Genomic DNA, 10955 nt, shown 5'->3' with positions numbered 1-10955 from the left:
TATCCAAACAGTTATTAATTTATAACACTTGCCACTGGAAATCCTAACTGCAGTTAGCACCTTGTAAAATGTAAAAGAGAAGAAAACTATTAACCAGCATATTCTCATCTTGATTCACTGGGGTGTAGGCAAATGTATCCCATTAGTCATTGTGAAGGCTGCATTTACAAATCCCTAAATTTCATCATGAAAATAACATGTCTTTTTAGCTATATTAAAAACCCACCAAGCCTCTGGTTATTGTCCTGGGAGTCTGGGAGAAAGTTAGAGACATACATACTCTCATTTTATTGCAGCAGGGTTCATACACCCCAGCTGACTTCTGGGAATTGGGAGTGATGATATTACACTCCTAAATTGCCACAGAAGATAGTTTATTTAAAATTAAACATTTTTACTTGATATTAAAACACACAAAGCCAAAGAGTGGAATTAGCTGTAACTCAGACAAAGTGGGACTTCCAGTTGGAGACTGTCACCTGGATTTTCTAGACCAGGGAGGCACAAGGTCATCTCCAGATATCACTCCTCCTGTTTGTTTTAGTTGCTTATTTTAGGTATAAAGGAATCACTCACTGTAAGCACTTAGTTCTCATCGGCAGGTGCAGAAAGTAGCCTGGATGATTAGAGACCACCCAAGTACCTAATGGTTGATGAAATGAACTCATCTGAACTGGACACTTCTCAGGAACTTCACAGCAATTGAGATATTCAGGACAGGACAGTTGTACACACTCAAATTTACAGTTCCTTGTAAAACAAGGCTGGTTTTCCAACACTCACTGATGTCTGGAGATGAAGACCTGAGTAGCACTTCCAGAAATTACAGCAGTTCTCTTCAGATGCATAGTCCGTGCTTGTAAACATTGACTAAAGCCCCGCGGATTTTCTTGTGTTTGCTTGCAATATGGCAAGAACAGTCTGAATTCAATGCATTGATTAGACACTGTTTACATAAAACCAGGAAAAGAGATAGCCAGTTGTAGAGAGACAGCGACAAGACCATTGCTTCTCTCGTGATAGACATGTTTGCTGAATTCAAATAAATGAATTGTGTCTTCTCCTCAAAATAACATAAATATGGACTGGCCCATAAGAATGCAAATAGAGCAGCAGTTGGTAACATTTTCTTTTCTTAGAGGTGATAGAAAACATTTGTGCTACATACAGTTTATGAAAATTCTGAGATCAGTATCCAGAACACAGATTATTTTTCAACCTGAGAGTCTTCATGCTGGAGCACAGTTGGGGATAACAGCGATTCCTCATCCCTGCTTACATGTGATTTAGTTTTGGTGCTGGAATTGTGTGTAGAAACATTTTTCTTCATATTCTGGTAAACCTAGGATGAGGAAATAAAAGATATCTTCTGTTATCACTAGAAGAACTGCTAGAGAACTGCTTTTCTCCCTGTGAAGCAGGCACTTGTAAAGTACAGCCCACCTCCTCTTGAGGGAGAACCATACTCAGAACTGCCTGTTACTTCCCACTGACTCCAAAGGGAGTTCAGACAACTGCCTAAGTGTGACAGATCTTACCTATCCAAAAAGACCCAGGTTTAGGAAGGGCACGAGACTGCAAAGAATGATTTTTTTTTCTAGCTATAGTGCTTTGAAGTTGCTCATCAGTTTGCTTCTACGCTCAGCTGCTCTTGCCAGGCTAGCAGCCTGCAGAGAGACTCAAGGCTGCAAAGGCAAGAGTCATTCATAGCTCACCACATCCCAAAAGGTTCACAGGGACACTGCACTGGGAAATAGCATCTAGCCCAGAGTGAATATCTACGTAGGAACTGGTAGTTTTGAAAGGAGTTTCTTATCCTGAGGAAGACATGACAGTCTGGTAAGGATGGAATATGACTTCGTCAGATCCTTTTTATTATTTTGACCTTTGAGAATGACATACGGACCTATGTCTGTGAGGATGTGGCAGCACATACTTATGGTGGTCCCCCATGAGGTCCCTGGAAGTTGGCCTGGGCTCAGCTCCCCTCCCGTGGCAGCTATCGGCATCACCAAAGCCAACTACACTGGCTCCTGCACAAGAGAAGCACTTCCCATGGCACAGGCTGAGAGATTTCAGCCTTCCAGAGTCCCAGTGGAAAGAAAGGCAGTGGAAAGAAAGAAATCCTCATCAGGGAGGTCAGGATTCCTTCTGATGGCAGAAAAATCTTCCTCAAACTCTTAGGTAAATCTCTGAGTAATAGCTCCATAACACAATGGCACATTTGAATAGAAACCAGAAGACTATTTCTCAGCTCATACAAAGCTACAAAGAAAAAAATCCAAACCCAACGTTTTTTCTTATTTCTGTGTTTACTTACTGCTCCTTCTGCCTCAGCCAGCTGACAGGCAAGAGAGGAAACCAGCCAAGAAAAGGAGGGTCTTTTTCTGGAGTCAAGGGCCCAACAGGTCTGCATAACACGATAGCTGCAGGAGCAAAGAGGTGACATAGAAAACATTAGCTGATGGAGTCTCTGTAGGTGACTACACGGAAGTGCAGAATTTGGATGGGAATCATGGGTCATGAGAACAATTTTATAGAAAGAGGTCAGATTTTGAATGTGTTGCATCAGCTGAAAAGATACAGAAAGATAAGGACTAAGGGTGAAATGAAGAACATGGCTTTACTGGAGTCCTTAGCAAAATCCTCTTCATAAGGTCAGGGCCAGGATTTCAACCTGGCTGGCACATACTAGCATGCTAACCTTGTTTTCCAGCTTCCATACAGAAAGTCATAGGAAGACAATTCCTGTCTGTCTCTGGGGCTGAACCAGCTCCTTGTGGACTCTGTAGTCTTGAGGGCACTTTTCACAGCAAGTCTTTTATGTAATTTGACATCATAAAAATTTTTCTGAAGTTTAAATGCCACCTTAAAGATTTTGCACTTTCATCAGAGACCAGTGCAGCATCTACCTGCTAAAGTCCCTTGCAAACCTACCAGGTCAATAGGTTCCCTGATATTTATATATCCCACAGCAATCTTTCATGGGTCGATCTGTCAGATTCACCTATGTACCTTTAATGCCATTACAGTCTTTACATGGAGAAGATGAGAACAGCATAGTATCATAGCAAGGCACTGAGTCCCTAGACTGTCTATGAAATGTCTGCCAGAAGAGCCCAGACATGCCAAAGTCCTTCCCTTTCCTCCATGCTCTGGGTCTTGTAGCTTTGTACTACCTTCTCTTCTCCCCTGGCATCCACCTCTAGGCAGAGCCCATCCAGGTACAGAGGCACAGGCTCAAAATCATATGCTGAGAGCACAGGAATAGCTCCCACCAACTCTTCATTAGCAGGAATTTTCTCTAAGAGGATGCCTAGTCTCCTGGAACTGAATAAAACATGCTAAAGCTCAATTAAAAAAAAAAAAAAGTTTAGAAAAAATAACCAAAGATTTAGTTAATATCCAAAATTTATATGGTATAACATTGCTTTTGCAAAAAGAAAAAAAAAAAGTCTGTGACCTGAGAACAAGAATTTCCCTGGGAAAAGAAGGCACAATTAAGTAAAGATAATAAATTAGTCCTTTCAAAGACATGTAACCTTTAATGTTGATAATTTCTGCTTTAGGACAGAACCTACATGATCAAGCAGCCTTTTTCAGAGTTAGAGGAAGATCTCACATTTTGCAGCTTTTTTGAAGCAAGGTACAGTGTACAATAACTAAAAGGTCATACAAACAGTGACCTAGTCAATAGAAATTCCTGTGCTGTGCATCAATCAGAAAATACACTTACACATCTTTTGTAGCATAATATGGGCGGTCCATTTTAAATCCATTTTGTATTAATTTGTAGAAGTTTGTATCAACCTGAATACCAGGGTAGGGATTTACACCTGTAGAAAATATTGGAGAATACATGTTAATTCGGAAGCTCTCAAAACAAAGCAGTGCTCTTTTGTTGTGTTACAGAACATACCCAAAGAGAATATTTCCCATAGTAATATTCCATAAGACCAGACATCACTCTTCATTGTGTATGTCCTCTCGAATAAACTTTCAGGAGCCATCCATTTAACTGGTAAACGAGCCTGTACAGACAGGGGGAAAGGAGACCAAGTCATGCTGTGGAACAGGCTTTCTAGATGATTCACTGTAATTCTCACTTCTTGAGTAGGAGCGATTCATGTTTGTTATATGAAAAGCTGGGCCTCTCTTAGTAGACCCTTTAAATTTCCCTTATAGAGAGAAATAGGCACTTCTAAGGAGCCAATTAATCTCATCCACTTTGGATGATTATTTAAGAAAGAGATGAGCTCAGCCCTGGCACAGCCTTCCTGCCTTCTCTGAATTCCAGAGGCAGTAGCTCAGATGGAGAAGTCCACCCTGTACTTCATATAGCCGGAGGATCTGATGTGCTATGTTTTTGTCCCTGTACTATTATTGTCTGTAACAAAAAACAATTCCCAGCACTTCCATCAGTGGTTTCAGTGCGCTTTAGAAAGGACATGTGTACCATCTCATTTACAGACCTAGCTTGATTAGGTTAAGTACAAGCTAAGAATTTGCATTTGCTTTTGCCAAGGGCAGGTAGAAGTGAGATTTTGGCAATGTCTGTACAGGTATCTATAAAGCTAACATGGAATTTGAAAATGCAAAGCTTCGCTTTCTCAGTTCCTTATCATTCTTACAATGATATGAAGAACAGAGAGCATTCAGGAACTTACATTGCCCCTGACGATGTAGTTGGAGTCATTCAGTACATCTCTGGCAAGGCCAAAGTCACATATTTTCACCACTTTTCCGTGGGTCACTAGTATATTGCGGGCAGCGAGGTCTCTGTGAATGCACTTAGAAGGAAAGGATGGGTTAATGCTCTGCAGCATTTGGTACCAGAAGGAGATAATTCCCTTGTCTCACACAGAGCACTCTGAATTGGTGCCTCCTTCCACTCAAACAGATTGGACAACGAGCAAGTTGGACAGTCCCCAGTTGCTCGTGGCAAAGGACAGGGCCAGAGCAGGCAGAAGTGTGCAGTGCAGCCACTTATTCAGGGTTATGCCTGAAACTGCAATCCAGTCTTTGCTGTAAAGCCGAGGAAGGAGGTATAGTTCAAGCCTGCCACTGTGTGGCTCTGTTCTTCAGACTACCTTTTTATAGACTGACCTATTTTTACCATCTTTTCTATCTCACCAGTTTGCTACCCTTCACCATACCGATTTGGACGCCAGAAACTCCATCCCTTTGGCCACTTGATAAGAGAAGCAAAGAAGGTCTTCAAAAGTGAGCACATTAAAATCCTCCTCTTCGTCCATCTGTCTGCTTGCATGCTTAATTTCATCTGTAAAAAGGAACCGAAAGTATGAATTTTACATGGGCTTCCTCATTCTCTGATTTATTCCACTGACTGGTGTAAGGATTTTCATATGCTCCTACCAAGAATATAATTAAAAAGAACATTAATCTTTTGCATCCTTTGCATCCTTTGCTCAGAAACAAAATAAAGAGTATTTTCATGCTCAAATACTATGCACAGCATGACCAGAAACATAAGTCTCTGCTCTTAAGTGTTATTGAATCCTCCAGCAAAATTCTTGCCAGGACGGAAGAGAGACATATGATAGAAAGGGGCCTCCTGTGTCACTGAATCTAGTCCAGTTCAATCAATAATATAATAAATACAATAATAACAGAACTACTAGAGATAAAAGCAACTAATCTCTTACCTTCCTCGGAATACAGCACAATCCCATTTGATCCAGATGTCACATTTATGTTTTGACTTCTTTGTGTGATTTCAAATTCATTCTCTCTGCATAGAGTCATATTCACATTGTACTTCAGGTGAGTTCCTTTCCTGGAGTGGGTGACACATTGTCAAAGATTACACACAGTGGATCACACCATTTTCCATATGTAAATTGCTTTGCAGTGAAAAAGCATGATCAGTTATCAGTATTAAAAATCTGTGCACAGACATGGATCTTCTCAAAACTGGAAAGAGAAACAAAAAACTGCTTGTCTTTTGTAGTCCAGTGCGAAGAACATCATAAGGAGAATCAAATCTCAGTTCCTCCCAAGGTCTTGCTTGTTGAAGTATGTGAAGGCACATTCTCAATAATTCAATAACTTCACCAGTTTACAGCACATCTGAGAATGCAGCTTAGAAAGAGACAGCAGCTTTATAAAGTGTTAAACTGTTGCTGAATGCTTTACCTGGAATTTTGGTCCAAATTGATATTGTGGTAAAAGCTGAAGTTGTGCTGTTTAAAAACATCCGTCAGTGTCCAGTGAAACTTTTCTCTCTTGCTCCTTAAGTAGTTCAGAAGGTCACCATAGCAACAGTATTCAAATATCAAGTAGATTGGTCCTGAAATAGTTGGAAATGCAAATGCCTCCTGCTATATATAGTGCTTTCCCTATTAAAGCCCTAATGATGCCTCATCTTCTCCCAGATCCCAAGCATCTTCCCTTCCTGGGTAGATAACCTGCACTGATGGGCAGGTAAAGTTTACTGACTGTAATCACTGACTGTAATATCCCTCTGGAAAGTTTGTGTAGCTGGTTTTTCCCTGTGGTGCACCTCCCAAGATAGATTGCAAATCCCTATGATGGCACAAGCATCCTTCCCCATATCAATGGCACTGGGGAGGACAGCACAGGCTATAAAGATGCAACATATTGTCTAAACCATACGTGGTTCAAGCAAAAGATGACCCCTGCTAATTACCTTGCTGGTGTGAATTGGTATCTGTTGATCTACGCCCTTTCATTTATCTGCACTACCTTCACACTCTAGAAATATCCTTCTTTTTCCATGAAGGCCACCTGAAACCCAAGTGTGCTTGCTGAGAGGACCTATAGAAGGAAAAGACCTTGCAAGGGAATGTGTCTAAGTAGAGCACTGGTCAGCCAATTTTCTCAAGAAAGGAAAAATACCTCAAATTCCTGACCAGGCAGGCTTGGAGGAAAGCCATGACAAGCCAGCAGGAGCAGAGCAAATGGCCCAGGGAGAGCTCAGAGTGGTCACACATCACCCCTGCAAAGTCAGGCTGACATCAACACTTCTGGATCAGAAAGACTGAATAAGATTTTGTGGACATTTCTGCCAGAAGACCCCTGTCAAGCAAGGTAGGCACACTGGAAAAAGCCTGCAAAGTCTCTGAGGATGGATGTGAAACTCTTGAGAGATACGTAAATGCTTTTGAATATGAGACTTGGGTAAGGCTGGAATTGTCCCTGCCCTACCCTGCCAGACTGAGCAAGTCTTCTCTGCAGCTCTCCTGCCTACAGCATCACATCTTGCTGAATTTTCCAGAAGGCAGTGGCAGCCTGTATAGTTTCAAAGCAGTTAACATCACCACCACCAATCTGTTGCTTTCCTCTTATGACGCAGTTGTCTTTGCATGACACTATTGTTGTTGATGTAAACAGGGAAAACAAGAGTTAACTCTTATCTTTAGTCTTTCTGACTTAATAAATGTTGCTGGCAGAAAGTCTGTCAAGTTTTACAGTGGCAGGTGTTACATTTAAAGGTACAGGCAAACATTGGGTAAGCCCCTGCCCTTTCCCCCGAGGTGATCTGTTCCTTAGTCTCTCTCCACTCATTCCTGTTCACTGCTGGACTGGCCAGAGAGGTTGTTCTTGGGACAAGAATATCCATGTACATTGCCTCAATGATATCACAAGTCACACAACAATTAATTAGTGATAATATCTTGACACTTTAATCTTAGCCCATCTTTGCTTATTTTTTTCCATCTTGTTGTTACTCTTTTCATTATTCACTCCTCTCCTCTTCTTTCTTCCCCCTCTCCCTGCTCTTTTTCAGTTTATTTCCTTTCCTATCTAGCCTTAGGAACTTTTCAGTTTCTTTTTATAGCTTCCCTGGTGAGCAACATGATTTAAAAAAAACCCCAAAACTCAACTTTTGTTATGTGCACAGAATCACGCAGATACAAAAGTATCTTGCACCAGGTAAGTTTTTCCTTTTTGCTTAAGAAACTGGCCCATATCTGAGCCATCACCACTGTGACAGGAAAAACCTCTTCTATAGAAGGGCTGTTGTATCACCTCATGCAAGTACAATTAGAAAGGATCCATTTCTGTACAGATGCATGGCTTGAACTTTGCTTTCCTTTCATCTTCATCTTATTTTGGACCAGCACAGAACAGCAAAATTTGTTGGGCAAAGCCAGGATTCAGGGTGAAGACAGGAACAGCAGCCTGAACAATAGATAATTAACTAGGGCTTGGATGTTTTTAATACTGCTTTCAATGATCATTTTTTGATACTTCTTTCCTGTTCAGGAGTCCTCGTTACTCTGGAGGTTTTAAATGATACCTTTCCACAACTGCAAGTTACCTGACACAGTGCAAGCTCCTAGTAGGTTTACAATATTTTCATGGCTTCCAATGTGAGTCATCATTTTCAGCTCAGACATTAGAGCATCTTTTTCTGAAGCATCAGGTTTTTCTGTAAAAGTAATAATAGAGATTTGGACATCTGCAGCAAAGAAAAAAAAATGTAAATGGTTGAGATGCTTTGTCACATGCAAGTCTTCATTTCAAATTAATTGCACCGACAGTACCTTTGGAACATCCTAAAAAATCATTGTACAATATAAAAAGATTTAGCCAAAGGTGAAAAAGAAATGTCTGTGTGAGCATGGATTATTTGAATGCTTAGGAAAATGTTAATATTTGTCATTCGTGGGCTGGCAAGGAATGACTGCAGTGTCAAGCACATAAAAAATGACAGTCAACCCTGCTGAAGAGAAGTGCTAAGAGAAAAAAATCTTAACAGCCATATGGCACACAGCCAGTTGCAGTGCAATAGCTAAGAAGGCCACCCTGTGTTTCAGCAATAGCTTTAGGCTTGTTTTTCAGCAAGCATTTGGTCCTTATGATCTCAGTGAACTGAGGACATGAAGCAAAATGATCAAGATGAACTTCCATAAAGACAACTGCAAAGGAGTGGATCGAGGAAGTGTAGAGCTGGTGAATGTGTGCAAATAGGGGATGAAGAGCTGGATGGCAGAGCTGGCAGGAAGGAACTGTGTGGGCACACAGGTGAGCAGGGTGCTGGTGCTGCTGCCAATGGGAAGCTCATTCTGTTATCTGTCAACAGGGTTGTGGTACTTGGGACCCAGTGGGGCAGCTCTCCTCTTCTGCTTGCTGCCAGGGAGGCTTGCTTCCAGACACTGATTTTGTGAGTGGTCAAGTCAGTTTGGAGAGAGGCCAGAGCAAAGCAGCAAGGAGGATTAGAAGTTTAAGAAGACTGACCCTTAAGGAGAGATGGAAAGGAATTGCTTTGTGTCGTCCAGAAGAAAAGACTACAGGAAGACGTGCTGGAAGTTCCGCAAACAAGCTAGTTCAGACACAGGAGGCGAAGGGAGTGCAACAGCTAGACAGCACTACAAGAAAAAGGGACCTTACTTCACATTTCACAAAGCCCCCAGTGTAACCAGCAGGCTAATCTGCACTATGAATTTGGTTTTGTCCTCTTTAGAGCAGAGCAGCTCCATCCTTGCCCACACAATGCAGATCAATGGTGTATAGGACAAAATGCCACATGCTGCAGGAAGGAAGCACTTCAGCAACACCTTTCCAAACAGAAACAGGGTTTTGAAAGCATTTTGAAACCAAACATTTGTGAGTTATAGCTGCTAAAACTCTGTGTATAAATAAATTTCTTCCAACACCACTTCTGCTTTGGAGCTGCCAGAATACCTCACTGCTGGCAAAAGGCACCCAGAGTTTATCATACCTTTTAGCATTTTCACTGCAACCTGGACTGAATCTCCTGCATTGCTAATTCCATAAGCTGTCGCATTCACCACTTTCCCAAAAGCCCCAGAACCGAGGACCTGTCCTACAAGACACGATATGCCAATATTATTTGCATCTGGTACAGCACAGGCTACTACTCCACCACTGTGATTTGTCTTGTGGACTGCTCACCAAATTCCAGATTTTCCCTGGGAAATTCCCATTTGAGATCATATTCGAATTCTCTGAAGTCGATGTAGATGTACTGATTATCTGATGGGCCTCTCATCTGTATCATTTGCAACTGGCTTTCATATCTAAATTGCTTTGGAAGAAAAAAAAAAGTGGAATAAGTCATAGAGAAGAAGAAAGGGCCTGGTAGGAACAGAAGAAGAAGGGGCAGGTAGTTATGTTTACTTTTACCTTTTTGTATTTATGAATAATGAATACGAACAAAAAAGCGATCAATAGGAGGAAAAATCCAACAGAGACATAGAATGCAGCATTGTCCCGGGGGGAAGAAACAGCTCCTGCAACTTTAAAAGATACGTATTACTACCCACTGAATCAGAGTTTGTGCGTACAGCTAAAGGTGCAAGGAGAACCTGACATGGCCTCATCAGTTCTACCAGTTTGCAGTCCACTCACATCTGAGCCTCCTCTGCACAGGGAATGAGATGGAGCCACATGCAAAGCAAGGAGTTGGGCAAGAGGTGTTAAGTGCTGGGTAATTCTGACATTTGTCTTAATTTCAAAAAAAATGCTGCACCATTTAATAAATCTAAGTGCACAGAGGTGTTGGTGTGATCCATAGATTGGACTTGGTGAGCACAAACAGGAATAATCGGTTCCTTTCCTCATTGTATCTCCCTCCTCTCACCCTGTGCCTTCCCTCAAGCAATGCACGTTAGGTACTGAAGCACCAGTTACCAGCAGATGGGTGTACACAGCCTGCTTGGAGTGGATGAACTGTACACAGCCTGCTTGGAGCATCGCTCTGCTGCTCAGCCAGAAACTCTTTTAACAAGTAAAGGCCATACTAGAAGGCAATGGTGGGTAGATAAGTGTTACATGAGACTTGTCCTCACATTCATGTAGTTTCCAAGAGGTAAGTGTTATGCTTACTTTCTATTGTAATTTCAACATAAATGCTCAAACTCTATCTAATTTTCCCAGCAGTAGTCAGAAGCACCCAAACAGCTTGTGTATCCATGACAAAGGAAATCTCTGTACTGCAAATATCT

General features: G+C 41.6%; 1 protein-coding gene across 1 annotated transcript in view; it reads right to left on the bottom strand.

Moving 5' to 3' along the window:
- Positions 1-1207: 1207 nt before the first annotated feature.
- FLT3 (fms related receptor tyrosine kinase 3) overlaps positions 1208-10955 on the bottom strand; it is a gene marked incomplete at its 5' end in the record, with an annotated part of 30436 nt that continues 20688 nt past the window's right edge. The window contains 12 exons of the mRNA XM_010162750.1: positions 1208-1342; positions 2321-2426; positions 3737-3836; positions 3920-4031; positions 4668-4790; positions 5157-5281; positions 5667-5797; positions 6157-6310; positions 8306-8416; positions 9710-9814; positions 9904-10036; positions 10135-10247. Of these exons, the coding sequence (XP_010161052.1) occupies positions 1208-1342; positions 2321-2426; positions 3737-3836; positions 3920-4031; positions 4668-4790; positions 5157-5281; positions 5667-5797; positions 6157-6310; positions 8306-8416; positions 9710-9814; positions 9904-10036; positions 10135-10247 (1448 nt within the window). The remainder of the gene's footprint in view (positions 1343-2320; positions 2427-3736; positions 3837-3919; positions 4032-4667; positions 4791-5156; positions 5282-5666; positions 5798-6156; positions 6311-8305; positions 8417-9709; positions 9815-9903; positions 10037-10134; positions 10248-10955) is intronic.

The sequence above is a fragment of the Antrostomus carolinensis genome, unplaced genomic scaffold (genome assembly GCF_000700745.2).
Source record: "Antrostomus carolinensis isolate BGI_N321 unplaced genomic scaffold, ASM70074v2 scaffold22332, whole genome shotgun sequence".
In the NCBI taxonomy this organism is placed as follows: domain Eukaryota; kingdom Metazoa; phylum Chordata; class Aves; order Caprimulgiformes; family Caprimulgidae; genus Antrostomus; species Antrostomus carolinensis.
Note: the sequence above shows the minus strand (reverse complement) of the source record. Positions and strands in the feature narration are given on the sequence as shown.